At 39.3% G+C, this 22,589-nt stretch overlaps 1 protein-coding gene across 3 annotated transcripts in view; it reads right to left on the reverse strand.

The window, feature by feature from the left end:
• FYN (FYN proto-oncogene, Src family tyrosine kinase) overlaps positions 1 to 22,589 on the reverse strand; it is a 313,617-nt gene that overhangs the window by 70,972 nt on the left and 220,056 nt on the right. For all 3 annotated transcript variants that reach the window (XM_044002171.1, XM_044002169.1, XM_044002170.1), the window contains 2 exons: positions 17,140 to 17,397; positions 12,157 to 12,253 (listed from right to left, as the gene is read on the reverse strand). In XM_044002171.1, coding sequence (XP_043858106.1) covers positions 12,157 to 12,253; positions 17,140 to 17,386 — 344 coding nt within the window. In that variant the 5' untranslated portion in view covers positions 17,387 to 17,397. The remainder of the gene's footprint in view (positions 1 to 12,156; positions 12,254 to 17,139; positions 17,398 to 22,589) is intronic.

Raw genomic sequence — 22,589 nt, forward strand, 5'->3', positions numbered from 1 at the left:
GAGCTGAGCTCAAAAACAGCCTCAGATACTTATGAGCTATATGACCCTGGGCAAGTCACTTTGCCCTGTTTGCCTCAGTTTCCTCATCTGTAAAATAAGCTGGAGAAGGAAATGGCAAACCACTCCAGGTTCTCTGCCAAGAAAACTCTAAATGGGGTCATGGAAGTTGGACATGACTGAAACAACACAACAACAATAGAGGACCGACTGGAACAGGAAGAGATTTGAGGCAGGGAGATCAAAAAGCAGGCTACAGCAATAGTCCAGAGGGACTGGCCTTTTTCTCCTAACCCTCTCTCTTCATTTGAGGGGGTTAAGTGGCAAATTAGAAAGGAGGCAGGAGACCTGGATTTAAATCCCGACTCAAAAACTTCCTAGTTGTGTATGGTCACAAGCAAGTTACTTAGCCTCTCAGAATCTCACTTTTTCCATCTGTAAAATGGGAATTTGCACTGCTAAATTTGCAAGTTGTAAAAATTGTGTTTTTTGAAACTTAGGAATGTGGTGTAGATGGGAGTTATTATTAGCAGAGGTAGCTGGGGGTCTTCACAAGAACATCTGGAGAGCGTCCACTGTGGGCAGGGAACTGGGCTAGGTGGGAGTGGGATGGGATACAAAAGTGGTACCAGATGTAATCCCCAGCCCTGAAGAGTTAGCAATTTTGACTTTGGTTCACCAGTGCTGAAAATATCATTGGATCAACCAGGGATATAGGCATGCTCGTTCTCTCTGTCTCTGTCTGTCTGTGTGACTCCTTTTTTTGGTCCTTGGAGACAACAAGGAGAAATCCCAGGTCTTTTATCACTCTCCGGCTAGGCTCAGTTTCAAAGCACTCAGCCAGGGAAGAAAATGTGTTGGCTTTTGGCCCTGTTAAAGGTTTTCCTCAGTCTGACTTAATTAGTTAGAGAAGGTCCAGCCCCCAGTATTAAAGAGCAGACTGGCTCCAATAGTACCACTCCATAGAGGCAAAAGTAGAACAATCCTCAGGCACTTCACCAAGCAACAACAGCCCCAGGTAGGACTGAACTGAAAACCAGAGCAAACTCAGTTTTGTAGAAGGCACCAAGCCAACTCATGCCACAGATGCAGCTGCGAGAAAATGCTTAATGGAGCTTTCAACTGGCAAAACAAAACAACCCACAAGAAATATGATGCTGGCAAAGGGAGTCTATGGCTGCATGAAAACTAATTTTACATGAGTTTCTCAAGTAATTTTGAAATTATACTACAGGAAGCTCCTCTTTCACCACATTAAAAATACAGAAACAGATTAATATAATCACACTGGCTTCCACAATGTTAACATATGTAGCAGACAGAAGGTTACCCTCGCCTTAGGTAAGACCTGGATTTAAATCCTTTTTCTGACACCTCCTTAGTTGGGTGACCACGGGCAGGATAGAGCAGTGGCCATACGGTCAGGAAGACGCAAGTTCAAATATGGCTTCATACATTGACTAGTTGTGTGATCCTGGGCAAGTCACTTAATGTCCGCCTCAGTTTCCTCACATACAAAATGGGGATAATAGCAACAACTTTGCAGTGTTGCCGTGATGACTGAATGAGATAATATCTATGAAGTGCTCAGCATAGTGCCCGACACAAACTAGGTGCTTAATAAATGTTTATTCCCTTCTCTTCCCCCCTTAACACTCTCTAAGCCTCAGTTTTTGCATGTGTACACAGTGATAAAAATACCTGCAGAGCCTAACTGTGCCCTCAAAGAGATAGTGTGAGGTCCTAATGAGTTAATATATGCAAAGTATTTTGTAAACTTGAAAATACTGTATGAATGTCCAGTTATTATTTATTACGGGTTCAGATTTGATGAAATTAAGTCTTCCAGTAGCTCAGTCAGTCTTCATTTCTTATGCCTAAAGAAGTAGGACAATGAGGCAGGATGAATAGAACCACACCAGCACACACCGAGAAAGTTCTCAGCCTTCTTTCTTTTTAAATACTGTGCTTAATATTTTAAAATTTCTGTGCTTAGGGAAATGACTTTCAAAACAACATGGTCCAACAATCGTCTCAGACAATAATTTACTGCCCCAAAGCACCACTAGGTGGAGATATTTCATCATGAAAAATCTTAGCATGAACATGGGAAATATTCCAAAACGGTTGGCGGGTGAAGCGTGGGGTGGGAGAATAGATGCTTGCAATAGGGGATTAGCTTTGAAGATAGGATAACATCTATCAAGTGAATTTCAGTTTATTTAATTTTTAAAAGTGTGCATCTGTTTTGGGGGTAGACAAGAAAGTGAATTTAGAGAGTGTACAAGTACTTTGGTGTACATTTGCTAATAGGGATCCAACTTAGTTTTTTCATTCAGTTGGAATGGTATGGATACAATAAAATAATTTCCCATTCAAACTATATTAAATTAAACATTAAAAGAAAGGCTAAATTTTTCTTTCATGTTAATTTACAGCCAAATGGCTAAGTTTTTACCAAAATGAGCTGTAACTAGTTCAGACATACAATATACAGAGAGGAAAAGAGAGAAACCCTAGAGTTTGAAAGACGGGTTCAAATCCCATCTCAAAAACTTGCTAGTTGAATGGTCATGGTCAAGAGCATATTTTAGCCTCTCTATGCTTTGTTTGCTCATCTGTAAAATGGAGGAAAATCCTATAGTACCTACTTCATTTGGTTGTGAGTATCAAATGCAATGATATATAGATTTGCTTTTAAAACCATAAAATGCTATATAAATGCCAGGGGGCAACCTGGTACAGAAGAAAGGTGCTAGATTGGGACTCAGAAGCTGAAATCTGGCTCTTCTACCTGGGTAAGTTACTTGTCTGTTCCTCATCTGTGTATTTCACCTGTGTGTTGATGGGACTAGATTAAATCACAGGTATCAAACTCAAGGCCCTCTTACTCCTGAACCAGATTAAAGTTGTAAATGGGAAATATTTAACAAAATAAATAAAAATGTAATACAATTTTATTTTTAGTTCTCTAAGTCAATATGCCCCAGAAGGGATCTAGAATAGATGACCTCTAAGGTCCCTTCCAACTCTAAATGTATAATCCTATAGATTTTTTAAAAAAGTACTATACATTCAGGTGCAGCTAGCTGGTGCAGTGGATAGAGCATAGGCCCTGGATTCAGGAGGACCTGAGTTCAAATGTGGCCTCAGACACCTGACACATACTAGCTATGTGACCCTGGGCAAGTCACTTAACCCTTGTTGCCCCACCAAAAAAAAAAAACAAAAAACCACCATACATTGAATCTGAATTAATGAAAAGGCTGGATTGTAGAATATTTTACAAGAAATACAGCTTCCTTGCTTTAAAAATGTATTAAAACATTCCACAGGGACAGCTAGGTGGCTCAGTGGATAAAGCACCGGCCTTGGATTCAGGAGGACCTGAGTTCAAATGCAGCTTCAGACACTTGACATGTACTAGCTGTGTGACCCTGGGCAAGTCACCTAACCCCCATAGTCCCACAAAAAAAACCCCAAAAAACAAAAAAAAAACATTACACAAACAATTGTTAATTATTAAATGACTCTTTCCCCCCTCCTGCATCCAAAGTAGTAATAGTACTTAGTACTACACAGGAATCAGGCCTCTAAGTAAAGTGAGTTCTGTTAATATAGAGGAGCTGAGGTAAAGAGTGTTTTTTAATCAAAAAAGATGGAGCAACTTAATAGGATAGACAGTCTCACAAAGTAAATATATTTGTCTAATTAAGAAACACCTATTCTGATAATAACAATTGATATAAATATTAAACAGTTCTTAAGTACTGATTAAACTAAGATATCTACTAGAGAGGCAGCATAACTAGTGGATAGTCTCAAAACCAGGAAGACTTGCGTCCAAGTCTTGCTTCTAACATACTGGCTGTGTGACCCTGGGCACACCATTTGACTGCTTGGTGTTCTAGGTAACTCACTGTAACAATAAGTTATAGGGAAAGGGCTGGCTTGCATTGGTAGAGGGAATTTCCTTACCTAGGGGTTCCCTATATCACTGGTATCAAACTCAAATAGAAAAGGGGTCACCAAACCATATCTATGGATCCCCGCAGGCACAGATTGGCTTATAAAATCACATATTAACATTATCTATGACTTGTTGTATTTTAATTTATTTTGTTAAATATCACCCAATTACATTATAATCTGGGTCAGGCAACTACAGGCCAGCCAGTCACGTTTGACATCTCTGCCCTAAAACATAGGTCTTTCTCTTAACCTGAGACCTCTATTAGGAAACAATTCCTTTCTTATGGTCTCTCCTTCTTCAAAGGTTCCTAGAGTTCTTTGCTTAGACTTCTTTTTCCCATGATCACTCTCTACCTTACTTTATACTTCTCTATACACATGACTGATCCTATGGCCTGACTCTTCCCTCTGGGAGAATACAGAATTCTTAAAAGCAGGATTAACCCTATATCCCCAGGATTTAGCAAGAAGTACTTTGTACTTCATAGGTAATTAATAATTGTCGGTGGGAGGGGCGGCTAGGTGGCGCAGTGGATAAAGCACTGGCCCTGGATTCAGGACAACCTGAGTTCAAATCCAGCCTCAGACACTTAACACTTACTAGCTGTGTGACCCTGGGCAAGTCACTTAACCCCAAATGCCTCACTTAAAAAAAAAAAATTGTCGGTGGGTTTTTTGAATACATTCTTAAAGGAATGAGGCTATATTTCTTGTTAAATATTCTCCATTAATTCAGATTGAATGATGGTTATGGTATTTGTAATTCACCACAATCTCCTTTAAGTCTTACCCTTACAATGTTTTTCAGTATTAATGACCACTTCCCCCATCCTGAATCCAAAGGACCATGAAGAAATCTTGTCCTTGCATCCTGTTTGTCTCCAGAGTTTCAGTCAATAAGGATTTGTGATTCGAGGGATCATGGGGCACCTGGTGATCTGATGTAGCCAGGGAATACTTGCCAACTTAAGTCATCGAGGGCTGTATTCAAGTTCATGGAATGCAGCCAAGACACATTTTTATTATAAATGTTGGAATTCAATTAAAAAACAAACAAAAAAACCCCTTGGCCATTATCCATCTTACATATGGCAACTTGACTCATGCCATCTTCTGGATGACTTATCGGCACCTATTTTACCATGTTCAAATGATACTTTAAACAAGGATTTATTTCCATGGACTCTTCAAGTTGAAAAGCAGCTTAAAATGAGTTGCCTTCACAAGTAATTATCTACCATCATAACTGTTCTTCCTAGGTAATAAAATATTTTTTAAAAAAGAAAAAGTTGGGGGAAGCTAGGTGGCACAGCAGATAGAGCACTGGCCCTGGATTCAGGAGGACCTGAGTTCAAATTCGGACTCAGACACTTGACACTTACTAGCTGTGTGACCATGGGCAAGTCATTTAATCCTCATTGCCCCCCCCCAAAAGTTGTTGAACACATGTGATAAATTATTTTTTCACAAATGGAGAAAATGAATGGGGGGGGTGGATAGAGCAGGACTGTTTTATAATATGTAATCAACTTTAATTGATGCCATGATACATTATTTTTCACAAATGGCAAAAATTATGCAGAAGAAAAAAGCAGAACTATTTGATAAAATGTATTCAACTTTAATTGAGGCCATGATCCATTATTTTTCACAAATGGCAAAAATGATGATGTGAGGGGAAGCTGAAGTGGAAAGCAGGACTGTTTTCTAAAATGTGGTCAACTTTAACTGATGCTTATGTAGCATTTGAGAGAAATTTGTACTGAGAGAAAATTTGGTGCTTAGCATCATGGATCCCAGGAATCTATGAGATACCTTGTCCCCATTTCATTTTATAAACGTTTATGAAGCTCATGCTTTGTCCAAGGCCTAGGTACACTATGTACTGGAGATAAAGAGAAAAAAAAATGCCAATGCCTACCTTCAGGTAGGCTTAAATTCTACCTCCAGCGTGGTAGTAGGGTCACATTCATTAGGAATGAGACTGCAATAGCTGGATGTGATGAAATCAGAGCTGCCTCAGGAGGGAATGGGTTCATGAGCCCTTATTGGGGGGATGCCTAGAGGAAATTTCTGATCAAGAACCAGTTGACCTAGACAGATTCTGAGATTCTGGGGAGCTCAGTGAATGTGATGGCACCCTGGTTTGTTTTTCTAAACAGGAGGGGCCCCATGGCCTCCAGCTCCTGCCTTTCAATCAGCCAAGGAGTGGGAGGACACACACCAGGAGGTGTGGCAGCTGCCCTGTGAGAACTGGATCCTTCCAGCTGACAAGAGCCAGGGGCAGCGGGAGGGGCGGGGCGGGAGTGGGTAAGGGAAGGAAACAGATGCCATCTGTTTCTCCACTGAATTATTCCTTCATGGTTTCCCCTCTCCCCGTGCATATATTTGACTTCTGCATACTTGCATTTGTGGCAAAAGCTTTATTTATTTATTTGTGTGAAACCTTGGAATTGGGGCATTTAAGTCACACAATAAAGATGTAGAGATGTACAGGCAGTTAAATAAAAAAGCACATTTGAGAAGCTTCATAATACCTGCTTTTTGGAGAAAAAAGTCAAGCTCAGGGTGCGATGACCAACATGAAACTAAATGTAGGCCAATTAAAAGATGCAGGTGAGGATAGATTTGCAATTTGAATGTTTCTCCTTAATTTCAGTTTATGTTATAGAAAGAGAGAGCTACAGGGACCAGATCAACTGATGGGAGGGGGAAGAAGTGAACTAGTCCTTGGGAAGGCATAGACATTGGGTAAAGATTTGTGTCTGACTATTTGGATATTTATACCCATTTGTTATAATTAATAGTCTCATAGCTACAGAGAGGTTGGTATGATCTCCCAGGATGCCTTAGTTTTCACTTTACAAAGTTTTATCAAACTGTTTTAAAAGCTCTAAGCCATCTCAAAAAAAAAAATTAGGGACGGAGCCCAGCGCAGTATTAAGAGAATTAGACAATGAGAGCCTCCATCCTAATCCTATCTCTGGTACTAACTGACTGTGTTTCTTGGGACAAGACATTTCCCTCATTAAGCCTCAGATTCATCATGAGGCAGGGTGGGGGTGGGGGTGGGGGTTAGACCACGTCCCTTATCACTTTAATGTACTGTGGTTCTAAATAGGAGGTGAAACATTAGAAGACTGAGCCTATTTCAGAATTCAGCATTAATAGACATTAACAGACAACACAGGTCATTAAAGAATGGAATGAAGACTATATGAGTGTGTGTGTGTGTGTGTGTGTGTGTGTGTGTGTGTGTGAGAGACAGAGACAGAGACAGAGACAGAGACAGAGACAGAGAGGGAGGGAGGGAGGGAGGGAGACAGACAAAGTGAGATTGGGTGGGCTAGGCTGGGGAGAGGAATATAACACCACTGTTAATCTGAGGAGTTCAGAATTGAGCTAGCCATTGAAACCCCATAATCTCCCACTCCTGAATCTGAATGTATTTGATACCCTTCATTAATTACACTTTCCACAGTGGCTATTCTAGACTTTCTTTTCTCTCTTCAGGTCTCCCCTAGAAACCTTTCCCTCCATCCCCATAGCTTCATATTTTACTGTGAAAATTAAGGGTATTTGAGGAGAACTTTCTTCTTACCAAAGCCAAACCCTCTCCTTTATCCCTTGATCCCAGCTTCTGCCATGTCCTCCAGCAGAATGCTCCTAGAATCATCCCTCCTCTCTCTTTAATGTTCCATTTCTTCCTTTGTACCAGTTTCCTTCCTGCTGCCTACAAACACTCCCAGGTTTCCCTTATCTTTAAAAAAATAAATCAACCCTTGCTTGACCCTACAACCTCTCAAGCTACTAGCCTCTCTCTCTTCCTTTTCACAGACAAACTTCTAGAAAAAGACATGATTAACACTCATTGTGTCTACTTCCTCTCCTCTCACCTCAAGTCTTTGGAATATGGCTTCTTACTTCAATACTCAACTGAAACTTCTCTCTTCAAAGTTACTAATGATCTTTAATCACCAAATATGGGGGCCTATTCTCAATCCTCATCCTTCTTTCTTGAGCTCTCTACAATATTTGGACATATATGGTTGACCACCTTCTCCTAGGCGCTCTTCTCTCTTGGTTCTCTCCTACCTATCTGACCATTTCTTTTGGATCATTATCTATATTCTACCCCTAACCTTGGATGTACTCTGAGGCTCTGTATTAGGCTCTCTTCTCTCTACACTCTTTTTTTTTTTTTTTTGGAGCGATAATGAGGGTTAAGTGACTTGCCCAAGGTCACACAGCTAGTAAGTGTCAAGTGTCTGAGGCTGGATTTGAACTCAGGTGCTCCTGAATCCAGGGCCAGTGCTTTATCTACTGCGCCACCTAGCTGCCCCTCTCTCTACACGCTTTATGTAATGATGGGCTCCTCATGCTCACTCATCTCAGATATCCCACCAGGTGATCAGTCTTATTGTTTCTACCTCCCTGATATCTTTAGCATCTGGGCCAGTAAACTCCGGCGACTTTCTAACTCTTTCTAGGGTCAAACACAGACGTCTCTGTCTGGCAATCAAAGATTATCACAACCTAGTTACAACTTACTTTTTCAGCCTTTTTATGCCATAGTCCCTTTTCAGAGTCTCTATAGTCCAGCCAAAGGGCCCTTCCTTTGGTTCCTCAGATAACATTGTCTTTCTTTCTTTGTACAGATTTTCTCTAATACTTAGAATACACTCCTTCCTCACTGCTTCTTCTTAGAAATCCTAGTTTACTTCCAAGCTCATTTCAAACATCGGCTCCTACATGAGGCCTTTCTTCGTCCCACCCCCCCCAACACTTCAAGTGCTTTCTTACCAATACCATTGTCTTATATTTATGTTTATTTTTAATGTTTTGAAATAATTATGTGTATGAATACACATACACATGAATGCTACTTGTACTTGTGTATATATACACATAAGTATAATGTATATGCACACATAATTGTACAATTACAATCATACATGTACATGTGTATATAGATATACATATACACACAAAGACAGAAAAGAAACATGCCCTATCCTTAGTTTTCATTCCATAGGAGGAAACAATATGTAAATATGGATGTCTACATATATATGTATGTCTGTGCATATGTATATACACGTGCATGTACATATGGGGAGCTAGATGGCATAGTGGATAGAGCGCTTTCCCTGGAGTCAGGAAAACATATCTTTGTGAGTTCAAATCTAGCCTCCGACACATACTTAGCTGTGTGACCCTGGGCAAGTCACTTCACCCTGTGTGCCTAGGATTCCTCATCTGTAAAGATCTAGAGAAGGAAATGTCAAACTGTTCCAGGATCTTTGCCAAGAAAACCCCGAATGAGCTCACAACGAGTCAGATACAACTGAAACAACTGAACAAGTGTACACATGCACACATGTGTAAGTGCTTACCTTGTCTATACATGCAAACATATTGTTTCTTCCTATATAATGTAAGCTTATCGAGGCCAGGGGATGTTTCTTTTTTTGTCTTTGTATGCCCAGTGCTTAGTGTAGGGCCTGGCACAAGGTAAGCCCTAATATATATGGTAGGAGTCATGAACGCAGAGTCAAGAGATCTGGATTCAAATCCAAGCTCCAAATCGTGCCTCTGCACTATTAATAATCACAGGGAAATCACTCAACCCCTCTGTGTCTTGGTTTCTTCATCCATAACATGAACAGATAGTATGCTAAAGTATTAGCTGGAACTTACAGCAACTTACAGCACTTACAGGTTCATAAAGCACTTCAACGTTATATGTCATTTGATCCTCATGACAACTGTGGAAGGGTACAGGAAAGATATGAACCCAGGTCTTTCTTAACTATTAGTCCAGTGCTCTTTTTTTTTTTTTTTTAGTGAGGCAGCTGGGGTTAAATGACTTGCCCAGGGTCACACAGCTAGTAATTGTTAAGTGTCTCAGGCCGGATTTGAACTCAGGTACTCCTGAATCCAGGGCCAGTGCTCTATCCACTGCGCCACCTAGCTGCCCCACTGCTCTTTCTACTATGCTACTGTTACCTCTTTGAGATAATACCCCTTCCAGGGGTTGTGATGAAGGGGTTCTGTAAACCTCAAAGGCTCACAGATATAGAGCTAAAAGGGATCTTAGAGGCCCCCCTCATTTTCTGGAGAAAAAATGGAAGCTCACGTAGATTAAGGTCACACAGATACATCAGAGGTGAGATCCCCGCCCCCCATCTTAATAGTATTTTGTTTTTTTCCAGTTATATGTAAAGATAGTTTTCAACATTTTTTTATAAGATCTTGAATTCCAAATTTTTCTCCTTCCCTCCATCCTCCCCAAGATGGCAAGCAATCTGATAAAGGTTATATGTACACAATCACATTAAACATATTTTCACATGTTATGAAAGAAGAATCAGAATAAAAGGGAAAAAAGAGGCAAGATTTGAATCCAGATCTTCTGATTCCAGGGTTGATCCTTTTTTCCCCTGTACCATACAAGAGTGAGTTTCTTAGAATGATTTCTCACACATGCTATATTGAAAACCCAACCTAAATAATGTGACTCCAACATTCCAAATGTCTCTCCTATCCCACTAATCCCTTCTCTCACATTTAGTAATGAATTTTGATTTGTGGATGTTAATGAACACCTGTGTTAAGGAGATGAGATTTAGGGATCCCAAAGTGAGTTAACTGCCTCAAGTAAGCATGAGGAAGTCATAGATGTGGCACATTTTCATTGATCTTTCCCAGATTTGAGTTTACTGGGAAGGTCTGGGGTTTCACGAGGAAGATGCAATTGTTAGTACTTGAGGCTATTCATTGTCAGTGACTTTTCCCTTTTGTTCCACCAGGGGCTAGGGATATAAGTAGTACAACCTCTACAGCTGGTTGGCCTAGAGGATAGAATGCTGGGCCTGGAGTCAGGAAGACCTGAGTTTGAATCCAGACTCAGACACTTACCAGCTGTGTGATCCTGGGCAAGTCACTTAACTTCTGTTTGTCTCAGTTTCCTCTGCTATTAGATACAATAACAGCATCTCCCTCCCAGGGTTGTTGTGAGTATCAAATGAGATAATGTTTGGATAACATGCTAGTTCCTCCATACCTTCCTTTCTATCTTTACCCCTATGATCTCCCAATATAAGTATCATTACCATTATCTCCCAAAGAGAGTACCATTTTAGACAGAGCCCAGCTTTCTCACTGCATGAAGTCTGGGAATAGACAATGGGAGTCAGGTCTTTGATGGAATGATGAAGCCAGAGCAAGAGTGACAGCAAATCTGACCATCTATGAACGAACTTCCTACCTGGATCCTCTTCCATTTACTAGTGATGGCAGGAGTAAAGGAAAACCTATTTAAACTTTGGGGAAAGGCTTTCTTTACCACACATATACCCCCTGTTATTTTCTAGGGAGCCTGGATTTCTCCAGAGGGCTCTTATCTGTATACTTATTCAGCCAAATTTTATCTCCTCTAGGTAATATTTAGAACCTGAGGTCAGGATGTGACCATTATTTCCTTTATCCTTTAAAAGAAGAAATTTCATTACAAAAGCATATTAACAATACAAGTTACACCAAGCCTGGCAAAAAATGCAGCATTTATAAAATGCAAACGTGGCATCAAGTCTGTACCATTTGTTCTTTTGAAAGCTCCCAGCCTGCATTACCAGGGTGCCTGATGACCATATTTAAAATGCATACATTGCAGTCATACACTTGAGTGGGTGAAAATCTCTCCTCTTTCCATCTCACAAAGGTTTCAGTCACTCACAAAATTACATTATTTAGAAACGCCCCTGCAAATCTCACTAATTGGAATGTTTAGGAGTTTTGAAAACAGAAGGAATTTGTTGCCTGCTCTAAGAGAGGGCTTACAGAGTGGAACGTCTGAAATGGGGTGGGGGGGAGTGAATTCTCTAGGCAGTGCCTAATGCAGGCAGCCAAGTCTTGTGCAGGCTTTTGAAATCATGGATGGATGGGGTATGATGCTCGGCTATTGTGGTGGGCTTCAAAAACCTCTCTGTAGGTGTAGTTTCATGGGACACTGCATGGGGTCATCAATTGCGTTTGTTTCCCAAATTTATATTGCTCTGGCTTGCCTAATTGGCCAAGTGTTTCCACTGCCTTCTTCACATCTGGAAAAGCTAAGAACTGATAGCACAAAAATCTCCTCCCCAAAGTCAAAGACACCAGCATTCCACAGGCGCTTCCCAAACTTACGAGCTGTTAAGTATTTGAAATTTCTCTCCTTTATGAAAACTCAGGTCATCTTCTGTTCGCGCTTCATAGTCATAAAGGGCCACAAAAAGTGTTACACCTGGGGAAAGAAAACAAACCACGAGCAGAGATTGTAGAAAAAGGTACCAATTCAAAGAAATTAGTCCTATTTCCTCTTGTCTGTCACCAAAAATAAAAAATAAAACAAAAAAGCTCACATCTCTCTGATGCTATTGGTACTGGTGATATGGCCAAACATTGCTTCATCACATCACAAGGCCATGACAAGATACAATGTCGCAATTATAATGGGGGGGGGGAGAATTGAGTTATTGGGTCAATAAGCATTTATCAAATGCCTACTTATATGTCAAGCACTGTGCTAAGTTCTGGGGATGCAAAGAGAGACAACAGTCCACACCCTCGAGTTGTTCACAGTCTTATAGGGGCGACAACAAGAAAACAAATATGTACTAACATTTGCATGTATTTGTTTGCTTGTTGTCTTTACTCGGCTTAATTTAGGTTGCAAGCTTTGTGCAAAGAAACACAAATCTGATCTGCATATATCATCTCTGAATGAACACATGAGATCACTATTTTTTTTTTTGGATGAGCCTTGTTACTTTACTGGTGTAGGAACTCCCTTTACCAAAATAAATTTCTAGTCTCAGACAGTTGCCTATGGAGGGGGTTTGGGAAAATTAAATTATTAAGTGATTTACCCAGGCTATAGAACCAGCAAAAGTCTGGGACAACACTTGCAGGCGTGTATTTGGTTCATTCTTCCTATTTAGAATCCCAGTGCTTTGCATATGGAAATAAGACTTAATAAGTGCTCACTGATTTGATGATTTGATAGCACCAATAACTTGTTGTGTTGAAGGGGTAGGTAAAATTGGCCTTCCTATTCTTGGCGATAGCAATATTTACTCTGATCCTAGATTTTATTAGGGTATATTTCAATTAAAGGTAAGCTCCTTGAAGGCTGACACTTTCATTTTTGTCTTTGTATCTCTATGACCTAGGACAGTGCCCGGCATACAGTAGGCACTAAATAAATACTTGATTGATTGTCTGATATAATCTAGTTTCTTATACAACCCATTACAAGGATGGGTGCTCAATGCTCCCTCCACTGAAAATCGGTGTATCTGTTGCTAGTATAAGGGTCAGTTCCATTTAAAGAGGCTACATGGTGCATTTCTTTCAAGAATACTTTGCCCTCACTCACTCATTTCTCCATACCTGGTGTTCTGAAGCCAAAAAAGAGGTCTTTTTGCTTTAGAATACATACTTTGGAGGGGCAGCTAGGCAGTACAGTGAGTGGATAGAGCACAAGCCCTGCAGTCAGGAGGACCTGAGTTCAAATCTGCCCTCAGACAATAGTTGTGTGACCCTGGGAAAGACACTTAACCCTGACTGCCTCAAAACAAAAAACAAAAAATAACCCACCACATACTTTGCTTACTCTTTCTGTCCTGATTGGTTAATTTTCTAATTCTCTTTGCTCTCGTTTCTCAATTAAATTTCCCCACACTTCAAAGTGCCTGCAGTGGCAAGAAGAACTCATGGAATGGGTCCCTCTCTTTTATTCAATTAGGGACTTTGCTATTGAGGTAGTTTTAAGGAAACATGTGCCAATGAGACCATTCCAAATGTTAGGGGAGCATGTGTTACTGAATCTTTCAATCCTGTCCAAAGAGGGACTTCCTGCAGGAAGATTGGTATTCATCAGGTATGCAGTCTGACCCTACAAAAGGAGAGTCATTTGGCAGTCGTTTTCTTAAGGCTTCTTTGAATGGTTAGAAAAGAGGTTTTTTTGGTATGTTGCTGAAAAATGGGGCTCTTGGATGCCTGGAAGATCATTCACCCTGATCATCTCAAGGAACATACTAATAGGTCTGAGTCCAAGTGAATAGTTAAATCAGTAAGCATTTTTAATGTGCCAACTCCTAGAAATGTTCCTTTGATTATCTTTAAAGGTCATTAAATTTATCTCAAGAAACTGATTTTGTGTCATGGATGGCATTTCAGGGTCTGTGTCTAAATTTCTCTTCCCCTCTTCTGTAAAATCAATCAATTAATAGATGTTTGTAGAATGCAATGTGCCATAGAAGTATAAATTCTACCCTTGTGAACTTTGTATTCCCCTTGGAAGGTAGAACATATATGTATGCATGCATGTACATATATACATGCATGCATATACATGTGAACACAGGGCATTTGGACTAGACCTCCAATTTCATTAACATAGAGAATTCCTTGGATAGAGCACAGGCCCTGGAATCAGGAGGACCTGAGTTCAAATCCAGCCTCAGACACTTGACACTTATTAGCTGTGTGACCCTGGGCAAGTCACTTAACCCTCATTGCCCTGCCCCCCCAATATATATATAAAATTCCTGTTGAGGAAACAACCTCTATCAATGTAGCTTTACAAGTCTCCTATAATCAGTAGATCTGTCAGGTTGCCTGGGACACTGAGTAAGTGACTTACCCAGGGGTATATAGCTAGTGTATGCCAGACATAGGACTTGAACCCAGGCATTCATGAATCTGAGGTTAGCTCTCAGTTCTACCCATTATACTACATCACCTCTTATTCATAACATCCAGATATAAGATCATTAATAGTGCAAGGCAGCAAACTCATCCATGTTACTTATCAATTTATTTTTGGATTTCATGTTGTAATGGGAGTAAGATAGTATTTTATTCTTAGATTATGGCTGGTGACAACAGATTCTCTTGCATTCAAGAAAAACATCAAAACACAACTTCAATGACTTTGCATATCCAATTTTAAGAATTCATGCCCTGTTTGTGTAGATGTATTATCTGAGAGGGTGTCTACACAAACAGGGTATGAATTTACAAAAGAAGGCATCACAAATTGCTGGAGAATATGGTACCTGTCTTAAAAACAGGTATAGGAGATTATTCTGCCTTTTTTCCAGGCACCATTTTGGCCTTTCTTTTCCCTTGGTGCTATCTAAAAGCACCTTAAATCAATGATTCTTAACCTTTCTGTGTGTTATGGACTTCTGTGGAAGTCTGGTGAAGTGTACAGACTCCTCAAGATAATGGTTTTAAATGTGTGTGATGCACTGAATTGCAAAGGAGACCAATTCTACTGAAATATAGCTATCAAAACATTTCTAAGAAACCCAAGTTCATGGGCTCCAGATTGAGAATGCCTGCCTTAAATATCTGTAAACTGATTGACTGATTTATTCATTACTGCACACTGTAGGAGAGAGGCTGTCCCTATGGCACCTGCCCTTTTCTCTTTCCTCCTCCAAGTCAATCTTTTCTCTTCTCCCTTCATGCTTTGACTTAGGTCTTTTTTTTTTTTTTTTGGTGAAGCAATTGGGATTAAGTGGCTCGCCCAAGGTCACACAGCTAGTTGAGTATCAAGTGTCTTAGGCCGGATCCCTTCATTCTTGATCAAAGATGCTGGCATGAATATCTTGGGAGCATGTCTCTAGAATTCATCTTTTTTTTGGAGGGGAGTGGGGTGATGAGGGTTAAGTGACTTGCCCAGGGTCCCACAGCTAGTAACTGTCTAGTGTCTGAGGTCAAATTTGAACTCAGGTCCTTCTGAATCCAGGGCGGGTGCTTTATCCATTGTGCCACCTAGCTGTCCCCAAATTCATCTTTTTTTTTTTTTTTTAGGAAAAGCTACATTCATAATGAAGACAAATTATCACTTTGAGGTGAGCATTGCTTTCCCCCTGTACAACAGGTGATCTGAGAGCTGGGTGGCTGCAGTCAGTTACTGAGTCAGATATGTCCAATTTTGCCTTTCAACATATACTTCCTTTGAGGACTTCATTACTTAAGTATGGCATATATGCAGGATGAGAAGGGACAAAGGTTCTTACTGACTCTAAGGAATCACCTATTTCCCAGATAAGGAAAGAAAGCAACCTTATTTCAGCTGGATGGAGAGGGTGAGGGTTGAGGGTTGAAATCAAACTTATTTGCCCCTAGCACAGTGTTGTTGTTGGTTTTTTTTTTTTGCAAACAGTAGGTACTTAATAAATACTTGATTGATGGATGTATAGAGAAGATGCCACAATTATCAAAGTTTTTCTAACAAACAAGATAAGTAAAATCACATAAAAAAATCAATCAGTAGAAAGGCTTTAGAAAACAAATATTTATAAAACCAAAAAAATATTCTGCCATTCTGGCAAAGAAATACCCAATACTGAACAAAGCATTAAGTCAGTAAGCAGATATGACAGTGAAGATCTGAGAACGTGATAAATAATTTAGCAGGACATACAAAGCTATTCTAAATTGCATATAATATATGATTACAAAAGATTAAATGCATATAATACATAGGATTGCAAAGGAAAGCAATTTTTGAAATACAGTTATCAAAACACTAAAAAAAAACTCTCCAACACAAGTTCATGGATTCTAGGTTGAGAATCCCTGCCTTAAATATATACACGTATGTCAAGAATTGTAGATGGGTAAGAGAATAGTCAACAGAAATGAATGGAGAAGTTACGGGAGAGACTGGGGAGAGGTGAGGGGAAGGGAAAAGACTGAATTAGCCTATAACCTCATAGACTGAGGATTAAGGAAGGAAAAAAAAATAGAAGATTGAGGGGAAACTCTGGCATTGACAGATAGTGAATGAAGTCAATAAAGGCAAGTGGACCATGTTTGATTAAAGCCCATAGAGTTTCCCTGAAAGAATATTTGAGATAATCTTAGTTAGGGGTTAAGGACCAGAAATTTTTTTTCCTTTCTCATCTCTTTGATATTTTGACTCACACTTCAGATGAAACACTGAGTCCCATTTCCTCTTACAATCCCCAAATCTTAAAAGTGGAAAAATAAATTTCTTTCAGTGTTTTCAACTCTGGGGTAGAGTGACTCTTCATGAAGAGAAGGTTTTGGGGGTTCAGGTATTAAACTGCAGAACACTCAAAAGTGAACACTCCACACTGGGGGGCCTACCTGTTCCTCCTCTTGTACGCAAGGTCCCAGTGTGAGAAGAAGAATTGACGCCACCAAAGACAGTTAGCCCTTGGCCACCGGCTGCATGGAAGTTGTTGTAGTTAGGGATGGATGTCACACCAAAACTAGGGTAATGCTGGGGGGTGGGGTCTGTCCCATAGCGATAGCCAGAGCTCTGGTTTAAGCTGCCATCCCTCTCCTCTGTCAGTTTTGCTGCTTCTTTATCCTTACATTGGACACAGCCCATTCTCTAAATTCCTACAAAGACAAAGAAGGCAGAGCATGTTAATATCAGCGGGTACCATACTTGTATGAACTTGCTTAGTTCTAGGACTCAACAGATGACTGGCATTCACAAGGCTGTTAAAAGCACTCACTTGGACAATTTTAGTCTAGCCAGAGATGTGAGCAAAAATCCTCCTCCCCCATTGCAAATAGCCCCTGCTTAAGCCCTCATCTCTTCTTACCTAACCTATTAATAACAGCTTCCTAACTGGTCTTCTTGTCCTCAGTTTACCCTTCTCTAGTTTGTCCTTCAAATGGCTACCTATAGGCATTTCTCTGATCACATCACCCTTCTATTCTATCACCTCAAATGATATCCCATCATCTTTTGAATGAAGTGGCAGTACTGAAGAGGTAGTGTGATATATTGACAGGTTTTCTGGGCTTCAGGTCAAGCAGGCCTGGTTTTAAATCCTATATGTGATATGCTGTATGACAGAAGTCACTCAAATTTTCTGAATCTGTTTCCTTATCTCTCAAATGGGGGTGCTAATACCTATAGTATTTGCCTCAGGGTTGTTCTGAGGCTCTAATGAGGGGATGGATATAACATGTTTTATAAAATTTAAATTGCTATATAAAAATTATCATCATTGTAAAATCTCAGAGCTAAAAGGAACCTCATAGGTCATCTATTCCAAACTCCCTCTACAGGATTTCTGACAGTGTTATTCATATTCATCTAAGTGTGTATATATGTGTGCCTATGTATATATACACATATGTATCTAAATCTCCACTTATTATATATATGTATAGAGATATAGAGATATTGATCTATAGAGTGGGCCAAAAGTCATGAAGGGGTCTGATGTTTTAATAACTTTTTGAAATTAATTTTTCTTTATTTCCTATATATGCATATATTTATTTCCTACATGTACTGTATATGATACTATGGTATTATAAATTAAAAACAAAAAATAAATAAGTTATTGAATATTGAAACCCCCATATGACTTTGTGACTTTTGGCCCACCCTGTATATAGTTGTTCAGTCATTTTTCAGTTATGTAGACTTTTTGTGACCCCATTTGCAGGTTTACTTGGCAGAGATGCTGGAGTAGTTTGTCATTTCCTTCTCCAGCTCATTTTACAGATGAGGAAACGGTGACAAACAGGGTTAAATGACTTGGCCAGGGTCACACAGATAGTAAGTGTCTAAGGCTGGATTTGGACTCAAGAAGACGAGTCTTCCTGACTTCAGCTCCAGCACTCTATCTACTCTACCACTTACCGTGTGTGTGTGTGTGTGTGTGTGTGTGTGTGTGTGTGTGTGTGTGTGTGTGTGTGTGTGTGTGTATCTCAACAAGTTGTTAGGTTCCACTTAAAGACCTTTTCCAGTGAAGAGAGGAATGAACCCAACACCCTCTAGTGGCAGTAAAAACCCTTTACTATTCCATCAGCCATGGACTTTCAGTCTGGTTCCAATTTACCTTTTCAGCTCCTTCCCCCCCCCCCCCCCCCATATATCACTCCCCTTCATGAAATCTACACACCTAAATTGAGCCACTACTTTCCCTTTTCTCTTCTCATTCTGTCTCTCCCCATGTTCATAACATTTCTCACACTGTCCCCTCATGCATAGAATGCAACACACATTCCCTTCCCATCCCAGCTCATTTCTACCTGTTGAAGTTCTTCCTTTCAATCAAGGCCCAACTCAGGAGTCTCTTCCATTAAGACTCCACCTATTAGATTCAATTTCTCCTTTTTCAAATTTATCATAGTACTTTCCCTGGACTTCTCCTTTGCACTTGTTATATTCTCTCACATATCATAATTATTTCAGCACATGTCTTATTCCCCTATTGAACTTGGAAGAAGATTCTATTTCCTATCTATCCTTGTGTCCTCAAGACATAATACAGTGACTTGTACACAGCAGGCATCAGATGAATGTCTGATGAATAAAAATGCTGTCACTAATTGGCAATAACTTCTCATACATTGCTTCAACTGATGATCACCCTTGGTTTGATACATACTCAGGAGGCAATAGTACTGTCACGTATTATAATTTTTACTATTCAACAGTTTTCTTTCCAAATTTCTCCAAGCATTTTATAACCTAGCAATGCAACTCTGGTCTGAGAGAGATGGGCTGTTGTTGTTTGTCCTTCATTCTCAAAGAGGACCATGACATTGGGTAATGTCACTACTTGCATTGAATGGGATTTAAGTGGGGAAAGGCTGTGTGAGGAGGTCACCAACCTTACTATTTCCTCCAGAGCCATCTGGGTCCAGTGACAAGATATACATCAGGACAACTGGAGATGGCCCCGGAAGAGAGAGATGGGCTAGATTCAGGCTAAAAGAAGCCAAGGAGACAAACACACAGATTGAGCTGCCCTCTTACTTATCACCAAACTAGTATGAATCGCATTCAATAAATCAAAAATATAAATCAACTTGTACCACATCTCCCATCAACAATCCATCAAACCCACAAAAAGGAAACTGAGAAGTACTATTTAACTTTTCTGGGTGGCATGATTAACTTCAGTCAGTTACTAAAACAAGATAATAATAAATATCAAAGCTAGGAAATAGTGGATGGAAAATGTTAAAACAAACAAGCATAAAACCCCAAATGGCACAAACTAGAAGGTCCTATTATCATAAAATGTTTGCAGAATGTCATGACAGCTGACAGCAAAAAAGTTATCATTTAAAGAAACCAATTACATTTTCAGATCTCAATTAACCTTTATCTTCTCCGCCTCCAAACACTTTCTATCCTAACCACACACTGGAATTAATTGGAATTAGCTCTTTACTAGATTTTGGCATATTTTCTCCCCATGAACAAAGCTTGCTTTTCATTGTTTTGTTGAGAAGGCTAGAAATGAAGATGATTCCATTTTAAAAAACTGTTCTTTGGCAGATACTGTGTCTGGGCCAGTAACTCAACTCTTTTGGAGTAGTGATGCTTATTGCTGTTTGTTTCACTGTCCTCCATGCCTCACCTGTCTCAAGAATTCCTGAGCTTCCTTCAAGGCTTAGATCAAGGACCAGCATCACTGAGAAGTTAAATAATTTACTCATGATCACATAGTAACAAAAGGAAGAACTTGAATCCATGTGTTTTTCACACATGTATTTATTTATACATAAAATATTTATTGTTTAGTTGTGTCTTGACTCTTTGTGATTCCATTTGTAGTTTTATTGGAAAAGATACTGGAGCAGTTTGCCATTTCCTTCTTCAGCTCATTTGACAGATAAAAAGGAAACTGAAGCCAACAGGATTAAGTGACTTGCCCAAGGTCACATAGCTAGTAAGTATCTGAGACCAGATTTAAATTCTGGAAGATGAGTCTTTATAAAATATATAAATATATATAATGTAAAATATATAAAATATAAAATACACACACATACAACTAACTCTATAAGACTCTGAAGTTATAGACAAGTTGTTGTAAAGGAAATTTCCACATTGGGAATACTTTACACCAATTAAATCACAGGTCCAGACCCAACAAATATATTTTATATATCTCTAGATATTCAAACTCAAATAATATGTAATTTTATATAATATTCACATACATTTATGTATATAAATTAGAATTTTTGCTGAGGGAACATTATGGTATTCTTGAAATTAACAGTTAACTATCCATTATTAACTAGTATTGCTATTATAAAACTAGTTCTGGGAATTGCTGACATAAAAATGAGGACTTTTCGGTTACCATGTTTTAATTCAGTACAGCACAAAGAGACTTTAGTAATTTAGTATAAGTCTTTTGAAGGGGGCGGTGGTGGTGTCCCTCTTGCCACTGGCTCTCAATCAGCACAAAGTTCCAAAACCACCATGTCTGCAGTTTTTATCAGTGGTAGAGTGGCCACCATCTGTGTATGCCCTGACATATTTATAAATATGAAGTCTGGAATGGACAAGCCAGCTCCAATCTCAGCACTTCACAGATGCAATACAATGAAAATCATGATAGTTGGTGCAGCTTGCTTGGTCTTTTCCAGTCAGGACTCTGAAAATTAGTCCATCCTGGTTCAAAGAAAACTAAATAGTCAAAAAATGACATCACACAGAATCACACGAACTCACTGGAAAGTGAACAACTAGAAGGGTGCTGGAACTAACTCCAGGTAAGGAAGAAAGAGAACTAACAAGTCTGTTTCTCTAGAATGTCTTGCAAATCAGTGTGGGTAAGACTCAGGAGGAAATGCTGCAAAAATGGTAACTTTCAGTAGCACTGTCTGTAAGTACAACCTTTCCACAAATTCATGTCTAGAAAGCAAGAATGGAGTGTCCTGAAACTTTCCCATGGTATGTATCTCAATAAATACATATGGATTTGAATGTCAGCTCTGGAGAATGGGAATGTTTGGAAACGAGCCACCTAAAGCTCAGGCTGAGATCACCAAAGCCAGAACAAATTTACATGCAAATCACTTGAGATTAACACACAGTATGCTGTGTCCAACATGCTTTCTAACTTAATGGTAAAAGAATTTAATGAGTTTCCATTAAGAAATACAAAATTTCTCCCAGGCATGACCTACTGTGTCTAATGTTGCCTCAAAAATTGATAAACATTTTGCTCATCCTTTGTTTAATTTCTCTATGGCAGAAGTTACTTTAAAAAATAAATAAAAGGATAATCCTTTTTATAAAGGGATCTACTTGCAAGTGTTCCTTGATCCTGGTAGCTTTTTATATAGTTCATGTCACTTAGAAAATACAGTGAGTGAATATAATGATATAGTGGAAAGAACACTGTTTTTGGAGTCAAAGGATCTGAATTTGAATCCCAGCTCTGCTGTTTAGACCCATGTGGCAGGAACACTCTTTGGACCTCAGCTCTATCATCTGTAAAATGAGAGCACTGGACTTTCTAAGGTTCTTCTAGTTTTAAATTCTATGATTTAAAAATAAATCTTTCAATGGTTTTTTTTTTTTTAAATCTCACGAATGTGGGAATTCTCTTTACTGGTAAAGATTGTGATTAATCCATGCCTCCTTCTCTCAAGTCACAGAATTAATTATTCCATTTTCAATGAGCAAAACAAAGTTCAAACCTCCCAAATGTATGGTCAGCTTCCTTATACATATGCAATTATAATGCAACTAAATGTTTCCCTCTTTGGCATGAAGCCACCAAGAACTTTGATGAAAAAATTGGGTAAGCAAGTTA

This window comes from Dromiciops gliroides, chromosome 4 (assembly GCF_019393635.1).
Source record: "Dromiciops gliroides isolate mDroGli1 chromosome 4, mDroGli1.pri, whole genome shotgun sequence".
Lineage (NCBI taxonomy): Eukaryota > Metazoa > Chordata > Mammalia > Microbiotheria > Microbiotheriidae > Dromiciops > Dromiciops gliroides.